Genomic DNA, 25,411 nt, shown 5'->3' on the forward strand with positions numbered 1-25,411 from the left:
ATTTCAGAGCTCATCATTTGATGACGTTTTACACTGGCAGGTGAGAGTGTGTGATGTGACAGTCTACTTCCTGATACAAGGAATCTTATAAAGGTAAGTCATTCAAAACTGCGTGTAAAGAGTTTTCATGTGGTCACTTATGATAATTGTTATAATTAAAAGCTGCACGAAAAATATTTATAACTAAATTGAATCAAAACAGAGACAAACTCACATAAATACTGCCCTAGTTAATGATAAAACTTAAGAAGTTACTCAAGAAAGATGAGTGAACTTCCTAGTTACATTCCCTTGCAACGTCTTCAAATTTTCGCATTAATAAATAATGAAGTTGCATGTAAAATCATAGAACATGCACTAATAATTAACATGTAGGACCCACTGACGGAAGTAGACATTGCTTTTTTCAAAGTTTTGCACATGACGCAAAAATGATCGTGTTCAGGAGGCAACAACCAGCTGAAAACTTGGACTATCGGGTATACAACTGGACTATCGGGTATACAAATGGACTATCGGGTATAATACTGGATTATCGGATATACAACTGGACTGTCAGGTATACAACTGGACTGTCGGGTATACAACTGGACTATCGGGTATACAACTGGACTGTCAGGTATACAACTGGACTATCGGGTATACAACTGGACTATCGGGTATACAACTGGACTATCAGGTATACAACTGGACTATCGGGTATACAAGTGATAGAACTGGACTATAGGGTATACAAGTGATAGAACTGGACTATCGGGTATACAAGTTATACAACTGGACTATAGGGTATACAAGTGATATAACTGGACTATCGGGTATACAGCTGGACTATTGGGTATACAACTGGACTATCGGGTATACAAGTGATACAACTGGACTATAGGGTATACAAGTGCTACAGCTGGACTATCGGGTATACAAGTGATACAACTGGACTATCGGGTATAGAACTGGACTATCGGGTATAAAACAGGACTATCGGGTATATCACTTGACTGTCAGGTATACAACTGGACAAACAGTCACCCAAATGTTGCTGCTGTATAAATGTATTGTATAATTGTGTTTATAACCAGGAACAATTATGAACAATGAGCACAGGAGGTAATCCTGATCATGAAGAATCCATCTTTGTTGTCTCCTTATTACAAGTTGGAAATAAAGCTAACCCCTCTGTCTGTCTGTCTGTCTCTCTCTCTCTCTCAAAGATGCATTTTGACCATTTGCAAGTTATTGTCCATTCTATGGATCAATATACTTTCACTGTAGATCCTGGTATGATAAAATCGTTTGTGCTATGGTAGATCTTGTTTTTAAAATATCCTTTTGGCAATACATGTAGCAGAAAACCCCATCTTGCACTGATTTTATAGCAAACTAGCACCATATTATTATATTATTTGAAAAAATATCTTGAGAAATAAGAAAATATTTCAGCTTAAGAAAATTGCAGCCCTCCCCCTTAAAATTAAATGGTTAGTACATTATAGGATATGAATTTTCTTTGTTAATGATAATTGTTGTGTAAGTTATAATCTAAAAGTGTAGCTAATGTGGAATTATTAAGATTCAGTTTTATGTGACACCCAGTAAATGTCATTTTGCTGACATGCAAGATCTTGTTGACAAAAAGAGGAATTGCTAACACTGAAGACTGATTCACTAGCTACACTATTGATATACTAGGCATGGAAACTTTGAGTGAGATGCAAACACCCAGGCAATATATTTGTCATCAAGGGCCAGTAAACGTAAAACACACTCAGCAAATTATGTAGAATTCAAACAGAAAACAAACTGTGCTTCTAAAAATCATAGGTTGATTCTCAATGCTATAAAGAAATACATATACTTAATACATTAACATATACTAGTAAATAGCTACAAATTTAATATTTTTGAAATCCAAATGTTTCCAGATGTTGGATCTTGCCAGAATATCTTTCACAACATCATATTCAGCCACTATGCTAGCATATGTGACATTTGTCAAACATGGGATTAAAGAATTATAATTATAATTGTAATATTAAAAATTAATTTGTGACCAATACAACTGTTTTGTAAAACAATAATTTTTTGAATGATTTTGTATGAAAAATGAAAACATACTGTTCATGTTATTAAATTCATACCAAAATTACTTGGGAATTTCCATGAATTACATACTGATGAAAACTACCAAAGTATCAATATAGCAAAAAAGTACTTTGGTATGTACCACAGAAAAAGGGGGCCCCGCGTGGCAGAGTGGTTTAAAGCACTTACCGTTCCAGATCACTGCCATCTCACCTCTGTCTGTGTGGGTTCAAGTCCAAGGCTCAGCTAGCGTGGGTACGTGGGAAAGCCTGCCAGTAGCTTCTCGTGGGTCGATGGTTCTTCCCTGGGTTTTCCAGGGTTCTTCCTCCACCTGTTATACTGGCCGCCATGTATAGCCTATCTTGTGCTGAAAAATGGCATTAAACCCTAGAACAACAACAACACCAACCACAGAAAAAATACAGCAGCAAACCAGTGTACCTGTAATACTGTGCACCTCTGCTTGACTGTATGCTGATAGCTGCCATGTGAACCATATTGGCTATTTACATAAGAAGAATTGACTGAGAAGTTAAAAATTCATCAAACTAATTTTTCATGAGTAACTTCTCAGTCAATAATACAATCAATCCAGTTGTTGAAATAGGCAAAGTGTTCCAGATAGATTGGGCTTTCTTTATTTGTGGATAAATTTCCAGAGGAACAAAATATATTGTTTTGGTAAATTACTGTGCTAGCATACAAACATGAAATATTTTTGTGTTACAGAAATAGCAGAGTTTGTTCCAAATGACTTTTTGACCTTAGTATTGCAGATGAAAATCTGTGTCATCAACAAATACAGGAGTATAGGTGTTTCTGTCTTTTCTAAAAGTCTTTGGAATTCTGTAATAAATTATTTATAATTAATACCTTACTTTTAAAATTAATTTTTGGAGCTTTAATTTATTGCAGAAACTTGCAGTTAATGTTGTTTCATGAAAGTCCTTCCAAAGGAACTAATACAGTACATCTAAAACATTCGCATGAAAATCAATTTCTTTCCTCCAACTACAATTGTTTGCATTTAAAGGAAAACCGTGGTTGGACACTACTGATTTAAAAAAAAAAAAAAGTTTGCAAAAGTTTTGAAATCATTCGACTATGTATGTTATTAAATCAACTGCAATGCCAGTAATTACAGATAAGGACAAATATAGGATTCTTATGGTTAATAATTTTCATTCTTCAATAAATCAGTTGATTTTGGTAATTTAAAAAAAAAATTCAAGTTATAGTAGCATCATGTTTTTTCATCCTAAATGATTTCCAGATTGATAACATATAGTTGATTCTGTCCAAACAGATTTATACCACAAACAATGAAGGGAACATACAAATATCCAGATGGAAGCCAATACAATGGAGAATGGAGTTCAACAGGTCAACGGCATGGCTATGGTCAAATGACATTTCCTGATGGGTCCCAGTATTATGGGTACTTTGAAAATGGGCTTTGTGAAGGAAGTGGAGTGATGATTTTCTCAGATAATTCCAGGTAAGAAGTTTGTCTGTCAGTCATAAAATAGGATAAAATTGAAGAAAAAACATGGTCTACATCCTTCTTTGATGTTTGTTAAAGCTATTATTCCTGTGACAATGAAATAAATCCTTAATGTGTATATTTAAAAATGAAACCCATGCCAGGTAGGTGTGTGTGAGTGAGTACATGCATGCACATGTGTGCACACCTTAAAGGCATGTTGCCATTCTGATCTTGTCCTTGGACCTCATATCAGGACCTTACTTTAGATTGAAACGTGGAGGGTGAGTTGCCAAAGTAGGCAGGCGGTTTGGGGGACCTCCTCAGTGGGGATACAGTTTTTTTTAAAAATAGCTGGGTGTAAAGTAAAAGTAGCCATGAAAGCCCTGCATATAGTAACCATGTATAAAAGTCCTGGCCAGTATTATGTTTTTTGTTGTTCTCATTTTGAAGAATTATATATTGTCTATAAGGATGAACATCATTATGACATTGTCCATCTTGTTCAATATATTCATGCATGCCATGAATGAAATTGTGAACGAAGTTGAGAAAAGAATGAAAAGAGAATGCTCTCACAAGCTTTCTGGCCACTGCCAGAAAAAGTCATCCCTCTGAGATATCAAACACCAGACATGCACAGACTTCAATTTATTGCCCTGAATATACTCAGTCAAATCCAACTGCAAAGTGCACAGACCCAGATCTGCCATTGCATAATGTGCCAACAGACTTGGGTTTATGCACTTTGTTTGGAGTAATCAGTACAACACAACAAACAATACAGACTCTGATCTGTCTGTGCATTATGTAACAGAAGATCAGGGTCTATGTAATTTTCAGATGGACTGAACTTATAAGAAAGTATTTACAGTAAATTTCATTCACAAACAGTTTTCATGATGCAAACAGTTAATATAATCCTACTGAAAGAAATGTACTTATTTCTTAATTTATGAACAGTTTGCCTGTACATTTTAATATAATATCCTTGCCTTTCTTTTGAAAACTTGAAAAAATCAGGGAGTACTCCAGACCTTTCACATCCACACATCTCCTAATCTACCTATGCCTTTCTGCAATGTCAAGATCATTTTATAACCTTGGATAAGCGTTGGATATAAAAAAAAACAGTCCTATATGGTCATAATTCACATACTCTAAAGAGGAAAGGCTATCATGCTTGTACTGTGTTAAATTATGGAGCTCTCCAGGCCTTTCACATCCGTGTCCCTCAGGAAAGGTCTAGGCCATTTCAAAATTAAGACCTATATATGTTAGGCATGGGAACTGGACATATTCAAGGAGAATTCTCTGCCAACTAATAAACATAATTATTTCCTAAAATTTTGAATTTTCTGCTTGAATGAAATCATGATGATTGACAGAAAACTTGTGCCAAAAGATGCAATTGGTATAGATCCAGACTCAAATTGTCCTGAGCATACTGGGGTCTTTGCATTTCATTTTATTTTTGATTACCATATATACTTACTTCTAAGTCGAGTTCAACTGCAGAGGGTATGGATTTAGACCTGTCATTGCATAATATGCCAGCAGATCTGGGTCCCTGCAGTTTGTTAGGAGTAATCACTTAAACAAACAATACAGAAAAATTGTAAACAATTATATTTGGTAAAAATGAACAGCATAGACTCTTTTTTGGTGGTGAATTTTGTGATGGCAGATCTGGGTTAAATTTGTTCATAGTTGGAAATATGTTATACTTAAATATATTAACTCTCATGAAGTAATTGATGAGGATTAGCATGTCTAGTACTGGCATGGATTTTGAGGAATGAATCAAACAGCAAGAACTGAAACCATGGAAACTTTTCATGATTGCCTCCATATCAAAAGGTAGTTATTTATGTATTTATATTAAGCCATACATATGACCTTTTCAGTCTTCTGTGCATTTGAACAATACAAACATGCTGGATATGCACTAAATTCAAATATGTGTTGACCACTCTAGTGGCCTAACTGGTTTGAGTGTCCACCTTGGATACAGGAGGTTGCAGGTTCGAACTGTGGCCAAGTCATACCAAAGACTTGTAAAAATGGTGCTTGCAGCTGTCTCGCTTGGCACTCAGCATTAAGAGGTTAGTGTTAGGACTGGTCAGCCTGGTGTCAGGATAATGTGACTTGGTGGGACATGATGCTACATATCAGCGGCATTATGCCCCATTGCTAGACATCGCTATAAACTGCCATTCTGCAGACATCATAGTGATATGACTGAACATTTTTAAATCTACGATAAAAGTCCAAATCACACACACACACACGCATTAATGCATGCATGCACACACACACACACAAATGTGTTTTTAATTGTTCAGCAGCTTCGTGTACTACATCATATAGTCAAAATGAATGAAGGCAAGCAAAGCACTTAGTGTTGTATAGATTACTGTTATAAAGATGATGAATTAAAACTAGTTCCTATAAGAATATAAAGTAGTTGATTGCAAACACAGTTACTCTGTCACACTGAAGTATAATTATAATTACTTTTAGTAACAGGGTAATTAGAATACAGTTACATTACTTTGTTCAGTCTTTCACAACTCAGTGTTCTCATTGGTTAATTCAAGTTTTGCACAAAACAATGTTCTTTGCACCAAGAGTTCGACCTAACACACTGAGTACAATGTAGTAGAATTAATTTCACAAAATTTGTAAACAGCTTTTTTTGGTCCTCTTTTTTATTTCCATTGTTCCAATCATGCTGTTATGTTGTAAGTTGCTAATTTTAATTATGACAAATAGTAATTATAATTTAAAGTAATTATAACTTTGCATGACATTACCAGAATTTGTAATCAATTACAATTACTGATTACTTTTTTGTAGGAATTGATTACAACTTCAATTGTATATTTCAAGTAATCAATTACTTAATTGGTTACTTTAATAATTCATTAATGTACAACACTGAGTACTTACTACAATGGACCCATACTTCTAGGTTAGTGAGGAGAATACACCCAACATTCAAGTTCTTGGTGTTCTGTCTGTTAAATTGACAATGTGATTCACCTGTGTAACATGGGTGAGCCTGTTTTGAACTTGTACAAAAGTTTTAATTACATCAGCCACCCCACCCCCAAGATTATGCCCGCTTGTTTATAATTTTCATCAAATTTCAAATTCAACGATGATATTCAGTAGAACATTGTTCAGGGACTTAATTCATCTGTACGTCTTGGTATTTCACAAATACTAACTCACATCAAATTGTCTTTATTATTCTTTTAGATAATTCATTAATCTGGATTTTATTGTAAGTCATCAGTAATTATTAAGTAAATGTTGTTGTTGTTGTTGTGGGGTTTAATGCCATTTTTCAGCACACGATAGGCTATGCATGGCTGCCAGTATTAATGGTGGAGGAAGAACCCAGGAAAAACCATCGACCCACAAGAAGCTACTGGCAAGCTTTCTCACATACCCACATTGGATTAAGAAAATATACATAAATTTGTTTCAAGCAAAATCTTACCAAAATTTAGCTTTAAGATCTGCTCATTTCTTTCGTACAAAAATGAACTCAGCCAAATTATTTTAATTCAAATGTCTTTTGAAGATCTAAGATAAATTTGCAGATACCAGTGTTTCCACAGGTCGACTGGAAAGATAAAACATGAAATGACTAAATTGAATTTTTTAATTCATTAAAAATGTCAATACAACAATATATACATGGTTGCTGCGATAATAAAAAAAACACCAAAAATACAGACATGATATTAGACTCGAGTTAATATTTAGGATCAACTTTATCTTCTGAAAAGATACAGCTGACCATTCCGGTTCTTAACCAGTTATGATTCCTGATATGCAGCTAACACATCACATTGCAAAATTACAGAATTACAATATTATAGCAGTCAAGTTCTAAAGTTCCTTATCTGTTTTTTTTCACAAAAAGAAAAGACACACTCTCTTGGTGTGGATAATTAAAACACCATCTGTAAAGAATGTTATAGCAGACAATGTTTTTGTGTTATAAAATAAAACTTTAAGAGCAATTTTCAGTATTATGATACCTAAATATTCCTAAAAAGTTCTATCACAAGTTCAAAAGAATATAGCGCTTTAATGAATTTCAGCTCTCAAATGTGCTGATGTACCAATATCCTTGAATATGTTTTAGTGCCCACACAGTCTTGATGTATCACAATGACACTGTCCAAAACTCCTTTGAATGAATTCACAATAATCCCAGAATAATATTTTAGTCCAAAGTTAATGAGCACTTTGTAATTCCAATGAAGAATTCAAACAAATGAGCTCTCTCAAATTATATCTTAACACAGCATTAAATACATCTGCAGACACAGGAAATAGGAATGAATTAATTGCTCACCTCCTTGTCCTTATGTTTACCATACAGCAATATTTTCCTAACTAATCTATAACACAATACCTCCCATGTGACATATTTAATAAAATATCACCATGCCACAACAGAACCCAAATCGAATAACAGATCCAATGAGAAATTACACCAAACTTGTAACCAGTTTCATTATTATGATTATTTTAAAGCTTGTTGATACCTATTTATAGCTCATTGACATCTACAGTCATGCAGCAAAAGTAAAGACACAATATACCAGTAGAAATACATAAGAACTCTGCATAAAAAATTACACCAAAGCTTGGAACCACTCTGGTGGCCTAGAGGTTAGAGTATCTGCCTCAGATGCAGGAAGTTGCGGGTTCAAACTCCAGCCAACTCATACCAAAGACTTATAAAAATGGTACTAGCAGCTGCCTTGCTTGGTGCTCAGCATTAAGAGATTAGTGTTAGGACTGTGGCATGATGCCTCAGTGCTTGATATCACTATAAACTGCTACACTGCAGACATCATAGTGATATGACTGAAAAATTGTTAAAGCAATGTTAAAAATCCAAAACATACAAACATGCAAAGCACATTCCAAACCTTGGTGCAATACAAGTTTTTACAAAACATTTTTAAATCATAAAACCTTTATAGAGCAACTACAGGTGCCAGATTATCATATTAACATGTTAACACAAAATCAGGGAGCTATGCACTGATTCAAAATATTCTCTTGATTACCAGGACAAAAGTTTGCAGAAATTACGTGACCATTACTTGTGAATTTCACAACAAGGTGTAGAATGTTTCCATTCGGTGCAAACTGGGTTTTTACAGCAATGTCATGACATTTAGGTCCGGATTACATATAGACTATGCTTTTTTGGTCTTATGCAATACCAACTATACTCACTTATAAGATAGTCCTCACTGCAAACTGCACAGACCCAGATTTGCCATTGTATAATATGCCAGGTGATCTGGGTCTGTGCAGATTGTTTGGAGTAATTATTTGAACAGACAAAGATAGACCCTGATCTGCAGGTGCATTATGCTATGGCTGATAAAGATCTTTGTTGTTTGCAGTTTGACTTGATTTATAAGCAAGTACATATGGTATGCAATGTGTCATTTCCATTAGCATAGTTGTCACAGACTGGTAATCTACAGTACTTATTACAATAGGGGCAATTACTAACATTTGTAATGCAATGATTTGGACCATCAATATAACAACCTAGATTAGATTTACACAATCTGATTTATATCATCAGTATAATTGTTGAAGAGAATGAGACTCCTCACCGTCTAACCCTATTGGTTACTGTAAAATATCTGACTTGGCCTTACCCTGTCTTATAGAGAATAACAGACAAATGTACAAAAGGAAAGCAATATATGTAGAGAGACCCTTACCAGTAGATTCAGAAAGAGTTTATTGTGGTTCACCCAATCAAATGCCTTTCGAGCATCTATGAAACAGGCATGTATGGGACTAAACATTAGGCTACAGCTTCACAGCTTCCTTGAGTGCAAATCTGATAATTCGTCGCTGGGTTAAATTTTTCATCACTCAGAGCAAGGATGCAATCCAGATCTGTCATCACAAAATATTCCATAAAAAAGTCTTGTTAGAGAAAGATTCATGAATCAGTTTGGAACTACTCACCCAATTCTGGTATTAACAAAATTGGCCAAATATCCAGTTAACATTCTGTAACTTTGACCCTAAGTAGGTAGCAAGAACATGATCTATGGATGGATAGATGGCACGCAATTTTTTTTGAAAATTGGCACAAATATTACAGGGAAAATATAAAGTATTATAACTGTTTCTGATTTGTTGTTGAAATAACCAGTAAGTGGTTACTGTAGGTCTCACTTAGACTACAATTTTGGCATACAGTACTGCTTTTATGGCCCACCATGACCTCTGTTGACAAAAACTTCAAAAGCAAAAATGATTTCAGGTAGACAAATCAAATTTGGTTGGCTTATATGCATTAATATGTAGGTGAGTTCTTTAGCCTTTCAGGTCATTACATATTGAAAGAATTTTTTCTTGACTTTTTTAATGAAAAAATGGACCAAACTGTTGCCAATTTATGACATGAAGAATCTGAGCCTAAAAATCAGATAATTTATATTATACTTGTAACAAAATTAGATTTTATTCACCTTACTGGATTTATTTTTTCTTGTCAGATATCATTGTCACAGACTGACATGATTTATCAAGGGGAATGGAGAAACATGTTTTTGCTTTCAAAACCAAATTTATTCAGTTTTGTTTAACATACATTATGTACAACCTACAGTTACCCTGATGTGTCCTCCTTTTTTGTACAAAGCAACTAATGCAGGAGGAGCAACTTTGGTTAAGTGGTCAGAGCTTTGGATTTGCAATTGATGGAATGGAGGTTTGAATCTTACCTTTAGATAAGCCAGTTTTGGCTATAATTATGTATCTTTGGGCAAGGCACTTTACATTAATTACCTAGGTACTAAATAGCCTACTTTTCTTGTCTTGTGAAAGAACAAACACCAACTTACAGCTGAAGATTCAGTCTTAGTCTGCTGCCATAGTGTGTCCTTGGGAAAGGCACTTAGTTCCATTTGTCCTTCACCTCTTAGCCAATACCATGATATAAATACCATTATTACCCAAGAAGAAACAAAAATGCACATTTACCTCGACAGTTCATTATGAAGCTTATTAATCTGTAGTCTCCAACATACCATATGCATACGTTTATGATTGTCTGCAAACTGCACAGACCCAGATCTGCTATCACATAATGCATCAGAAGATCTGGGCCATTGCAGTTTTTAGGAGTAATAAGTAGAAAAAAGATTATAGACCCAGATCTGCAGGCACATTATGCTATGACAGATCAAGATCTTTGTTTATATGCAGTTTGACTCAGCTGATACCAGTAAGCTAGTACATATGGTATATGAAGCACAGAAGTGAAAGATATACAGCAAATAGAGGATATATTTCATCCTTTGGTCAATAAAATGTGACATTTTATATCGGGTTTGACCTCATTTTATAACATGATGGATTTTCTTTTTGATGTGATTGATTTGGTTTAGTGCTTTGCAGCAAAGCAACACAAATAGGTTATTTAGTGCTGAGGTCTTTGGAGTAAAATGCCTTTCCCAGGGGCACACCATGATAGCTGATCTAGGTTGATCTGATGGTAGGATTCGAACCTGCATCTTTTCATTCACGAGTTCAGCATGCTAACCAATGCACCACAATAACTTTGAAGAGACCCCCACCCCACTTTTCTCAAGTTCAGATGCAGTTTTCAGTATAAATTTTAAGTATTAAACTTCTTCATTTTGAAACTGAGTGTAATGTCCTGTTTTTAAAATAGGATTTTAGGATGAAAATAAGAGTTCTCAGTCCATATAAAAAAAGGATCTTTTAATAAAGGGTAAACCTATCCAAATTTTTCATCAGTGAATTGTGACTTTGTCTTTTATAGAAAGGTGTTATTAACACCAAAATATCCTTGAGTCATATATATCTTCCCCTTTTTGGCAAATCTGATTTTAATATGGTGATAATCCCCTATGTCCTGTATTGATTAGATGTGTGGAAAAGCCAATTGACATGGTGCTTAATGCTTGATCTCAACGCATTTTGTCAGCTGTAATCTATAGAAAACTTGTATCAATAATTCAGTCCTACAGTTACATCTTAAAAGCCACGAGCAGCTATGTCCTTGTGAATTATTATTGCATGTCCCCATTCTACAACCTCATCATGTGCATCTTTGTAAAAGAAGTTGTCTGAGCTAATGACACAGAAATTTATCTCAAATGTACAGCTGTCCACCTGGACTTGTGTCAGTTTATTGATTCTGTGTCATTTATTGGAAAATCTTCAGGTGGAAGAGTGATTCTTGTGCTGTTGCCATAGTAGCAATTTAAAAAAGACCACAACTATGAGCTTCTTTTGGATTGTGTTTTGGATGTACTCTATTTATTTGGAGTTGACTGGTTAAAATGAGGTCAGTTAAGGAAAACCTAGATCAATACACCTGTATGAGTGCCAGACTATTAGTTGCTAGGCAATGACACCAGTATGCAAAGTGGTTTAGTTTACCTCAGTTTAAATTTGATAATTTCCTATAATCTGCTACTTGTAATATCAATGGAGGAAGTAAAATGAGTGAATAAGTCAACTAAATTAGCATGTTTGTATGTATTTTTAGAGGTGTGTATTGGGCCAATCATTAAAGACAGACAGACTGACAGACAGACATAATTAAATGTTGATTATATGGACTACATGAGAGACATGGATTTTGTCCGGATAAAAGAACATTGTAGATCCATTGGTTTGGATGGGTGAATTTATTGGGATGGTTTTATTATGGTACTGCAGGTTACCATATTTACTCACATATTAGTTGGATTCAGTTGAAAACAGCATGTAACCTGATCTGCTGTCACACTATGTGCCAGTAGATCAGGGTCTGTCTAGTTTGTTTTACTGATTACTCCTTGCAAAGTGCAGAGACCCAGATCTGCTGGTGAATTATGCAACAACAGACCTGGAATCGAGGACGCAACTTATAAGTGAGTATATATGATATATTGTGGCAAGGCAATTTGAATAAAGTGCCTTCTGCAAGGGAATCAAACTCACACCTTTCTGGTCATGAGTCCATTCCTAAATGACAGTCACCACAGCTGTTGGATGAGTGAAAAGTCTGAAAAATTTCTGCTTAGATGATCAACATTATAGTATAGACATACAGTGACACATACAAATGCACACCATACCAAGTTATGATAAAAGACATAGTTTAAACTGTCATGAGAGACCACCTGTTTTGAGAGACCAGGATCTCCCTGCACAGATTTATTAATTATGTAGTGTTATGACCTGTTATGAGTGACCAACTGTCATGAGAGACCATTGTTTTTCAGCAGAAGGGTGGTCTTTCAAGACAGGTTCTGCCATTGTGCAATAGTGAAAATCAGATATCTACTTTACACAGTGTTTTCAAGAAATTGAGTTTTGTTTGGTAAATAAGTTTAAGAATAACACAAAGGTGAAGTGAATTTTCCCAATTTATATATATATCCAGACAAGCCTGTCTGAATTGCCAGATACATCTTGCACAATTATTGACATTTTGTGAAGCAAACAACAGGTTTAATGAACCGTTAACCTCATTCATTGACACAATGTGCAATTCAATACAGTAAAACCTGTCTTGAGAGATCACTGCTATAAGAGACCACCTGTCTTGTGTGACCATGTTTTCCATGTATATATTTATTGATTATATAGTGTTATGACCTGTTAAGAGAGACCACCTGTCACAAGAGACCTTTATGTTTTAGCAGAAGGGGTGGTCTTTAAAGACAGGTTCCACTGTATCATCAAATTACAGGTTCATAGGGTTAAATATTCACTTAGGTAATGGTCTGTAATTGTTTTAGTAAACAATTTAATGCAAAATCTTGAATTTCAGCATTTGTATGGTAAATAGACCATTTCTAAAGCATAATGACATAAAATACATTATGACATCATGACAGTGCAGCATCATAAATTATCAAAAATCACACCAGTCACTGCAAACGCATCTCTGTTGGCAATCAAGTAATAATATTGAAAATTTCATTATTCTCATTTTGTGATGAGTATGATTATGTTGCTGCCTAATTACAGGTATGAAGGAGATTTTCGAAAGGGAAAATTCAATGGCCATGGAGTGTTTATACGCTGTGATGGAATGAAGTATGAAGGACAATATCAAGATGGTAAAATATGTGGTTTAGGTCAGTAAATTAAATTTCTAAATTAAATTTCTTTTCAGTTTGTTTTAAAAAGAAAAATAAATTGGAAAATTGGTATTGTGTAACATTGGTAAAGTTCCTGGTACCATGTATGCTTGCTCATGAGAGGAGTCCAACTGTAAACTGCACAGACCCAGTCATAAGTCGAGACAAACTGCAAACTACAAAGATCCTGATCTGCAATAGTATAATGCACCAGCACATCAGGGTCTCTGTTGTTTGTTCTACTGAATACTCCTAAAAAACTGCACAGACCCAGATATGCCAGCACATTATGCGACATCAGATCTTTGTGCAGTTTGCAGTTGGACTTGACTTTTAAGTGAGTATCAATGGTACCTGAACATTTCTTAGTGTATTTCAAGAATTTATTAATACTGAATTAATGAATTCATCAGTTATTGGTTTGTTATATAATTTAGCTGTTAATTTAAGTATAGCATGATGAAATTAAAATATAAATCAGTCTTTAGGACACATTGTAATATTGGTAATATATATAGAAGGTGGTACAAAGCATCTGCATGTGTGGTAATCCATTTTTTTGGAACTGTCTAATTGGTACAATTGTCCTGTAATTTTTGATGGATTACCATGAAATGAGGTAAAAATTATGGATTACCATGAAATGAGGTAAATATTATGCTCATCACCTGAACATGCAACAAGTCAATTTGATCCCACAATTTCTCCTATATAGTTATAGCCCTTTTTATCCTACATAGTTATAGCCCTTTTTATTCTATATAGTTATAGCCCTTTTTATCCTATATAGTTATAGCCCTTTTTATCCTACATAGTTATAGCCCTTTTTATCCTATATAGTTATAGCCCTTTTTATCCTACATAGTTATAGCCCTTTTTATCCTACATAGTTATAGCCCTTTTTATTCTATATAGTTATAGCCCTTTTTATCCTATATAGTTATAGCCCTTTTTATCCTATATAGTTATAGCCCATTTTATCCTACATAGTTATAGCCCTTTTTATCCTATATAGTTATAGCCCTTTTTATCCTACATAGTTATAGCCCTTTTTATTCTATATAGTTATAGCCCTTTTTATCCTATATAGTTATAGCCCTTTTTATTCTACATAGTTATAGCCCTTTTTATCCTATATAGTTATAGCCCTTTTTATCCTACATAGTTATAGCCCTTTTTATCCTACATAGTTATAGCCCTTTTTATCCTACATAGTTATAGCCCTTTTTATCCTACATAGTTATAGCCCTTTTTATTCTACATAGTTATAGCCCTTTTTATCCTATATAGTTATAGCCCTTTTTATCCTATATAGTTATAGCCCTTTTTATCCTATATAGTTATAGCCCTTTTTATCCTACATAGTTATAGCCCTTTTTATCCAACATAGTTATAGCCCTTTTTATCCTATATAGTTATAGCCCTTTTTATCCTATATAGTTATAGCCCTTTTTATCCTATATAGTTATAGCCCTTTTTATCCTACATAGGTATAGCCCTTTTTATCCTACATAGTTATAGCCCTTTTTATCCTACATAGTTATAGCCCTTTTTATCCTACATAGTTATAGCCCTTTTTATTCTATATAGTTTTAGCCCTTTTTATCCTATATAGTTATAGCCCTTTTTATCCTATATAGTTATAGCCCTTTTTATCCTACATAGTTATAGCCCTTTTTATCCTATATAGTTATAGCCCTTTTTATCCTACATAGTTATAGACCTTTTTATTCTATATAGTTATAGCCCTTTTTATCCTATATAGTTATAGCCCTTTTTATCCTATATAGTTATAGCCCTTTTTATCCTACATAGTTATAGCCCTTTTTATCCTATATAGTTATAGCCCTTTTTATCCTACATAGTTATAGCCCTTTTTATCCTATATAGTTATAGCCCTTTTTATCCTACATAGTTATAGCCCTTTTTATCCTACATAGTTATAGCCCTTTTTATCCTGTATAGTTATAGCCCTTTTTATCCTATATAGTTATAGCCCTTTTTATCCTACATAGTTATAGCCCTTTTTATCCTGTATAGTTATAGCCCTTTTTATCCTATATAGTTATAGCCCTTTTTATCCTACATAGTTATAGCCCTTTTTATCCTATATAGTTATAGCCCTTTTTATCCTATATAGTTATAGCCCTTTTTATCCTACATAGTTATAGCCCTTTTTATCCTATATAGTTATAGCCCTTTTTATCCTATATAGTTATAGCCCTTTTTATCCTGTTGCATGACACAATTTCTCCTATATAGTTATATCCCTTTTTATGCTGTTGCATGACACAATTTCTCCTATATAGTTATAGCCTTTTTTATCCTGTTAAATAACACAATTTCTCCTTTATAGTTATTGCCCTTTATATCCTGTTGCATGACACAATCTTGTTACCACATCTGGCAGCCCAATTTGTTATGGATTGCTATTAAAATTAAAATATTACGGTCATCACTTGAAGATGTTCGTATTGACAAATAACTCTGCTTTGGCCATTTTTGTTAGAGTTATTGCCATTTTTTTCTTGTCACTCATTGCAGTGTATGACACAATTTTGTTATCACAACAGTTTTAGTCTCAGTGGTTTTTATGGATTACTGTGAAAATTGTAAATATTATGGTCATCACTTAATGATGTGCAACTCAACAAATCACTTTGAACAAGTAATGCTAAAATTATTGCCCCTTTTGCCTTGTAGCCTAATGCCATATAAGGCACAGTCTTGTTAGCACAGCTAGTAACAGTGCCAGATGGATTGTCATGAAAGTTGGTGCTTATTTTTGGCATCACATTATTATTCATGTCAACAAATTAATTTTTTTTATAGTTATTGCACTTTTTATACTTTGACACAGTTTATGGTAGAATTTCTTTGGTGAAGCTTATCTTGCAGTTTCTACTAGATTGTCATGAAAGGTGTCAATTTATTATGGTCATCATCTTTAAAATTACAAATCAATTTCCTGTTACAATTTTATTAGAGTTATTGCCCTTTTATTTTGTAGCTTAATGCAGTGTATGACACAATTTCCCATAGTTTGTGATGAAAGTTGATTGATAGTATCCTATCACTTGAAGATGCACATATTGACAGATCACTTCATTACAGCAATTTATTTAATGTTATAGCCCTTTTTGTCCAGCAGCTGAATGCAGTACAAGACCAGGTCTATTGAACACAACTGGTCTTGAAGTTTGTAGTGGATTGCTGTAAAACTTGGTAAATCTTATTGTTATCATCACAAGATGTGCATGTGTACCAATCGTTGTACTTGCATTATTTTAGAAGAGTTAACCCCCTTTTATACTATAGGCTCATCTCCATGACATGGAATTGGGGGAGGGGGGGACAGGAGAAGAGGTAATATTTATGTGAGCAAATAGTTTACTATTCTTCAGATGGAATTTCCATTGGTATATATTATTATGGTGTATATCTATGCTATGTATATTATTTTCATTCTAATAGATTTTGTAAGGGTCATTTGGTTAATGACATTTTTAATGTTAAAATCCTATGATCATAGTTTGAACTGTAAGATGAGTCATGTATCAAATGCATAGATCCATTCATTCATAGATTTCAAGGTTAATTAATACTGTTAAGTACGAAAAAAAATAATGTGATCCAACAAGGAAAACTAGTTCTGGAAAAGGCCAGCCTGATCTAATATGTGATTAGCCTGAATTATAACAGCTGATCTGTTTGCTGGTTTGAGTGATTTCAACAAGATGGCTCATTCAAAACATCATACTGCATTCTCACTATTGTGTTAGCTTTGTATATATATTAGAATTATTACATGGAATTAGACATTCTTAGTAGTACTATTGGTCTTGGAAGAGTTATTTGAGATAATTGATTCATTTATTTAATATAATCATTCAGTGGAATTGCAGTGCTATAACATTCTTTTAATGACTATTTGGCTATATAATAGCTGTACAGAATAATTGAATTTATTCAAAGACATTTGGATTAATAGCTGTGTTGGAATTAGTGAATTCATTTAAAGACAGAAGTGCCATCATTCTGAATACCTTTGGAACTAATTTGGATCACTCGGAACTATTGGAATTGATAGATCTTTTAGGATTGTAGGAATTCAGTCACCATTCTGTAAGGTATTTTTAATTCTTTTACCTTGTATTTTAGAGAAATAAGTCAATATTTTTCAATTATACAGAACTGGTTGGTAAATCTCTCTCGTTACATAGTTTAAGACCCTAGAGTAATAACAGTGTTAAAAGAACTGGTATGTGTTATTCTTCCTACAAACTTTGAAATATGTTGTTGATAATTTTTCAGACTATGATACTCATAACATTTGCTGATATCTACCATGTCACATGTATGTACAAGTTTATGTTTGTGAACAAGGGTCATACAACCTTTTGCAGAAATAAAGTATCTACCAGTATATACCAGTATTGAACTGTTTGATCTCAGATAGCAGGTAAATAATAAGCATCTTTACATCAGCATAGTTAAGCTGAACATGTTGCAGTTTATCTTTAAAGTGACTTTTAACATAGCCGATAAGGTATTGGCTAGGCAGCATCTGTTCCTGTATGCTAATTATAGTCACATGTAATTTGTTTCCTCATGCTGAGGGCACTGTGTTAGAATCTGACCAATTAATAATTAGGGGTGTGTGGCTTAGATTAATTTTTGGAAAAATATTTTAGCTCCAAATTGCTTGAATAAATATTCTTGCATGGATTTGTAGGAAACAAAGAATACTTTTATCCATTAGTTGAAAATAATTAATTAAATTGATGTAAAATACAAAAATCTCCCCTTTTGAAAGAAATCCCACGCCTCCCACTTCCTCCAGGCAACATTGGAGGTATTAATTATAGTTTTCATAACACCTGCTGCATATATGAATAGGTAATGGGAAACAAGTCTCCAATCTTAATTGCTCAGAGTCCCTGGAGAATGGCTCTAACACTTTGAAACCATTAGAGATTCCATCATGAATGCTCATGACGTCAGTGTTATTTTACATGCTTTTATTTTAGTGTACAATGGAAATGATGCTAATGCATATCTAAATATGAAGCATTATCAAATTCTTTTCATTGGTAGGTTATATACAATTTGAAATTTTTTATTTGCTTGATAACTCTACTGTTAACGACATCACTTTTGTTTGGTCATTAGTAGAATGAACAGAGCGCACACCAGCAAGTCCAGTCACATAATGGTGGTACCTCAGACCCTCAGTATAACTGTCCAGCCTTCAGTGTTATCATTTAGAGGGTTTTGGCTCCTGATTGCATGACCTCATAACTATTATTTCCACATAATAACTCTGATCATTTGAATTCAATAAACATTTGGCATTCATATCTATTTTAACTTACCAAGACCTTGCATACATTTGATTTCCAGTGTTCCATGACATCATTTGTTCAAATTATGCCCCAAATTGCTAATTAATGAGACCTTGAAAAACTTGGATCTCCAGCATTTCTTGACATTATATACAGGAGTTATGCCCCTTGATTGCCTGTCCTCGTTAATCTGGTTTCCACGAAATAACTTTACTAAGGTTTGTTGGATTTCAATCTAATTTGGTACAGGCCTAAATATATTGATAAAACTTTGAGCAATGAAACTTTGAGAAAGTTTTTTTTCAGCATTCCATGACATCATTTACAGGAATTATGTCCGCTGATCATGTGTCCTCCTGACTTTGTTTCCAGAGAATTCTTTAAATTTAGCTATTTGTGTTGGATTTCAATATATTGATAAGACCTTGGATGAATTTGATTTCCAGTATTCTAAAACATCAGTTAGAAATTATGGCCCCTGATTTCCTATCCTTCTAACTTTGGTTTCTATAACGTAACTTTATTTAGAATTCTTGGATTTCAGAAAATTTAGCTTGCATCATTACATTGATTAGGCATTAAATTAGTTTGATTGCTAGCATTCTAAGACATAATTTACTGGAGTTATGGCCCCTGATTGTTTTCCTGACTGATTTCTGCAGCATTACTTTACCAAGGATTGTAAGATTTCAACCAAATTGCAATCCAGCTTTATACAGATGAAGAAACATTGAAAAAGTTTTATTCCCAGTTTTCTTTTTATTATTGCTAATAGTTATGAAGCCCATTTACTAACTTTTGTTATATGCAGCATACAGTAAAGAATTTGGGATTTTAACCCAATTTCTTTGTAATTCTTGATAATGATGTGAAAGAGTTGGATATACAGCATTCCACAGCATCAGATCTGAGGAACTAGGACTTCTGAATGCCCATTTCCCTAACTTAGGTTTCACAACACAATTTCTTTTATTTATTAGGTTTCACAACACAATTTCTTTTATTTATTTGGTTTCACAACACAATTTCTTTTATTTATTTGGTTTCACAACACAATTTCTTTTATTTATTTGGTTTCACAACACAGTTGCCTTCTGTTTAAGACCCTCACCAAATAAACTGTATTGTGCAGCACCCTTTAAGATGTATCCATTACTTCAGTGTATAATTTTGATAAAGGAGTGAAATGAACATGAAATTTTGATGCTTTTAGATTTCCATACTGACACGTTTGGGTTGAAAATTCTTTTATGGTATTTGTAATGGTTGTAAATTGCAAGTTGAGTGGGTGGTGGACATTTTTCTTTGTATTTTTGTGGGTTTTACAAGCTGCCACTTGGCACTGCATGATTTGCTTGCATATCAAATTTAATGGCCTGCTGAAGACTATACAACTGAAAAATGAAGTGGCAGTTATTTCCATTTCAGTTTTTTCTCTTCAGGTATGGTCACATTTTCTGATGGAACTCAAGGTTTGCCAAGGAATGAGGGCTACTTTGAAGGTAGCAAACTCATACGCCGTGAAAAATGTCCAGCTGAGATACGCAAAGCCCATCAAGCAGCTGATAAAGCTAGAAGTCAGCATGCAAAATAGATACTTTCAATGCCAGTCATTATCCATATTCCATTATAATTTTTAAATAGATCAAAGAAAAGGCTGACAAAGATAATCTGATTGATTTGCTGTAACATGGCATTGACGGAGGGGGAACATTGTGACCAAGCAATGGAATAAACACTCAAAATAAGTTGCTTGTATACTTCCGTACAAGTTAAATCCAACTCCAAACAACAGTCAGTGATAGTGAAGAAAACATTAATACATGTCATTACAGACAGCATAATTTGCTGGAAAGATCAGGGTTTATGTTATTTTTTTATTTATTGATTAGGCCTGATAAACTGAACAGACCCGCATCTCTTGGCACATAATGTGGTGACAGAGCTAGGTCTGTGCTGTTAGATCTGACACACACAAGAATGTACAGTACATACATCATAACAAAATACAAAAATAATTGGACTAAATGTGATAAATTTTAGTTCATTATCATGTTTTGCAAAGAATCAAGACTTTAACTTAATTCAGAAGACTGACTGATCAGAAAAATATTAAATGGCACCATTGCACAAGCTTACGAAATCCATAATACATGTTGTTATGCAACCAGTTTTCATACTAGAGAATTTATTTGTTAGTTTTGTACGACTCTTATTATTTTATGCATAATTAAAGAAAACATTTAAACTTGTAACTACATTTTAATATCCATAATATGTTACCCATCACTACCGTCGAGCTGAATTTGTCAGTGAGGGAGACTGATGAACTGTGAAGAATAAAAGTGAAACAAGAGTCCCTTGTTATGTATATTTAATTTGTAGAGTATATTTAATGATAATTATTACTTGTAGGTAAACATGTTTACTTGGATCTTAATTTAGAGCATTGGTTTTACTCCTGGAAATTTCTGGTACTAGTTTTAGTAAAAAACCTGACCTTTTAAACAACTTAGAATTTTCTGGACATGAACATTTGACCCTCATCCTGGTTTTATTATTGTGTCTTAGGTTTTCATATATTTTAAGTAAACAAAACAAAATTATTTTATTCCTGTCTAAACATCTGGAACCAGTCTGATCCAAGAGGATTTATTTCAATTATTCATTGGAATTACAAAGTGCTCATATATACTTTCGGACTAAATCACTATTCTGGGATTTTTGTGAATTCATTTGAAGACATTTTGGATACATCATGATTGTTAATGCATGAACACTATTCCAGGCTATTGGTACACCTGCATATTCAAGATTGTAATTCATTAAGAACACCAATGGAAAAAAATCTTTTAGACCTCTGACTGCTACTCTGAAATGAGCTACCAATCCACTTAAGAGAGCAATGAAACGTTAGTTCATTTAGATCTTTAATTCTATCCTGGAATGGTAAGACTGTAAATAATACTCAATTCCCCCCCCCCCAACATATGACAGCCAATGTCGTGTTAGCATTTCTTTGTCTTTTTGTACTAATTCTGTGCCATACTGTTAGCTCCTTTCTTTTTAAATAAGGCATAAGCTGCATCATAGAATGTTTTTTTTAAGTTCTAGTTGGGTGCTTCTAAGTTCTGCATTTTTTGTCAATTTCATTTGACTAATGTTTTAATTTTTTAATGACTCAATTGTTTTTTAATTCATCCAGATAATAAATTCACTTTCATTCCACCTTTTAAAATGCTTTACTTGCTTATGTCAAGTCGTTTATTGTTTTTTTGTACAATTTGTATTGACAAGTTGTAACGTGTTTGAATGTTTTGCTCTTGTTGTAATACCTATTTTGTTTATGTAGTGTCAGTAAAAAGGTCATTAGAGCTTATGTTGAATTGTCATTTTAAATCATCCAACATTAAATCAATCTTAATTTGTTATGAAACCCCTGCACAGGAGGGAATGCTCTACAGCATTAATATTTTTAATTTCCAAAAGAACCACTCCAGTAGCTTGGTATTTTGGATGCAAAGGTGAAAGACTTATCAAAATGGTAGTACCAGATACACCACTCCCTCGATAACTTGCGCACATCGGGTTCCAGAAACATCGACCGCACTATAAAGTGAGGCGCGAGTTATCGAGGGACCTATAAAATAAGCCCAAAACCAATAAAGTGATTGACGACATAACAGAGAAATAAGAAAGGGGTAGGCAGATTATACTGTTGAATACTCACTTTATAATCGTTCTGAGATTAACTGGTAATACATATCTCTTCATAACGGTGTACTTTATTATTTCCTCATAGGACAACATTAATTTCAGGATAAATTACAGTATATTGAGGCGATCATCGAAAACATTATTCCACGTGGTTTCCGTTCGCTTAACACGTGTACCACTTCACACATTGTGTACTACATCACTAATTGTTATGTTGAATTGGATACATTCTAGTTTTATTGTTTAATCCAAATTAGACGTTTTTTATATATACAAAAGATCGACTCTTTTCGAGAAACAGTGTCGATCGAAAGATAGATCTGAATGCGATAGAAGTAAAATGGAAAACAAAAAAAAAGGGTTAATCAGTACAACATATTTAATTGGTCTACAAATTTAAAACAACGTAAATTAGAACAAGTTAATACTTGCCGTTTGCGCCACGCTTGACAAATATCAATTCACTTTTTGAAAAAATCAGTTATATTTTTTTGTGTGTGTTACTCCTTGGTTTCTCTGCCGCCGAGCAAAATCCCTCAGATTTCTCAACTGCATGAGCTTTACCTAGTCAACATTTTGGGTCTCCAGCCACCTTTTGGCAATATCAAAATATTTGATTGCTTCCAGTGCAGAGGGGTGGCGGGTGCAACATCTGCGTCTGCATCACTTTAAACATTTGTGTTACTCCAGTTAGAATCGTCTTCTGCTGCAAATTTGTTCGCTATAGAAATAATTATAGTTTCATCTGACATGTATTCGGCTGTGGGGCAATCATTGTCAGCACAAATCCACTCCTCCAGAAACGCCCATCTCTGGACCATGAGTCTGTAAGAATTTCTCCCAAACAGCCTCGGCATTAATGACATCAGTTTCACTGAAACATTCGAAGTCACTATCATCGTTGTTGTCTCTGTTACTGTTTTTCTTTACGTCAAAGGCAGCTGGAAGACCCTTAATCCAGCACCCGAGGTCTCTTGTAATCGATTTTTTTTTTTGATGCAACAAACACTTCCCCAAGTTGTTGATCAAAACAAAGCCGGCATGTATATGTAATTAGGTTCTCACAGAAGTACTCACGGGTTTCGATTGACCCTTTTCATGTTTTCAGTGAACAGAATATGTTGTGATTATAATGTTTACACTGAAACGGAATTAACGGATCAGAGCGTGACTTTCACACAAGACGACGTTTAATTGGTATTTATTTCATTCTCTGTTGCCACCTGTTAGCATTTACCAGAAGTTTTCATTGATCGCTATTTCACCAGACTGTTTATTTACAGTATACTGACAACTATTTATCATAAAAACTTACATAACATATGATATCTTTAAACAGAGGTCTCGCTAGGATTTTAAAACTGGGTCTTTCTGCCTCTGAATTCAATCACTAAATATCAGTACATTTTGTCACTCGGCCACCAGTCAAAGCCTTTGAACTAGCCGCCTAGCTGTTAAATCATGTTCTTTTTTTTTTTTTTTTTAATGTACTCTTATAAAATGGCAACAGTACATCAAAGAGTCTTTCAGTCACTGAATTCTGTCATTGTAAATATCAGCACAGTTAACTGATCAACACATTTTCCCACAAAGCAGGTGGCTGAAACAGGACCAGCAAATCTTTGAATTTTCCCCGTGCACCTATTACATGCATACGGAGGACTCCCGCCTCGGTGATTTTCTGCGTCCCAGATCAAAAATTGGCCTCCAAATACGCGTAATTAAGCGTTTTCGAGATCTCGGAAATTAATTCTTCTTTAGAACTTGCAAATTTCAAAATATGGATTATATTTTTACGGGCATTAATCACCATTTTCGATGATAAAACGAGCAATGTATCAAGATGCAATTTATCAATTCTTATCGTAATCATGTTCAGCATATTTTAAAGATATTTTAAATACATTTTCTCTGGAAACAAATCGGGAGCCAAGACGGACACCGCTTTATAAGCGGGATCGCAAATTATCCAGGCGCAAGTTATCGAGGGAGCGGTGTACCTTGCTTGGTGCTCAGCATTAAGATGCTGTTGTTAGGACTGGTTGTCCTGGTGTCAGGATAATGCGTTGGGGTGGGACACAATCCCACTTGTCTGCTGCAGGACACTTTAGAAACTGTAGCAATAGACTGAAATTGTTAAAATTACATTAAAAGATCCAAGCACACAATTCCCAAAAAGATGTTTTTGCTTTCAACAGTACTTTGAGCACATTTTTGGTCTACATAATACACTCTGCAGCCAATTCTGGTATGTCTGAGGACTTATTACATAAGAGGGAATTACAATCTGATAGCATGGCATTAATGTCTTTATTTAAAGAGGGCAACACAATTAGCTAAAAACTAATCTACCTTGAGACCCTCATACAAAGGAATTTATTTTAGCTGCATCTCTGAATCTACTGGATATATTGGGTTTGGGAGGAGGAAATAGTAGGCATTTCTAATCTCAACTGGAATACTATTCCAGGGCAAAGTTCCAAAGTACTGAAAACTATTTTAAAAATTAATTCCTTATTTGGTTTGGCAATTTTAGTTTGGTAGACATGGATTTAAAGTGGGTGGTGAGTATTGCCATTTAGCCTATACTGGCATAGTGATTGCAAATATTCAGG

The 25,411-nt window shown here is 34.1% G+C and overlaps 1 protein-coding gene across 1 annotated transcript; it reads left to right on the forward strand.

Moving 5' to 3' along the window:
* The first annotated feature begins 16 nt into the window (after positions 1–16).
* On the forward strand, positions 17–21,435 carry LOC149795474 (MORN repeat-containing protein 4-like). The gene is made up of 4 exons (XM_089965278.1): positions 17–93; positions 3,386–3,577; positions 13,622–13,731; positions 20,522–21,435. Exons 2-4 carry the CDS (start codon positions 3,402–3,404, stop codon positions 20,671–20,673), a joined length of 438 nt encoding a protein of 145 aa, XP_089821404.1. The 5' UTR covers positions 17–93; positions 3,386–3,401; the 3' UTR covers positions 20,674–21,435.
* Positions 21,436–25,411: the final 3,976 nt, after the last annotated feature.

The sequence above is a fragment of the Sinohyriopsis cumingii genome, chromosome 7 (genome assembly GCF_028554795.1).
Source record: "Sinohyriopsis cumingii isolate HCF-2022 chromosome 7, ASM2855479v2, whole genome shotgun sequence".
NCBI classification, from domain to species: domain Eukaryota; kingdom Metazoa; phylum Mollusca; class Bivalvia; order Unionida; family Unionidae; genus Sinohyriopsis; species Sinohyriopsis cumingii.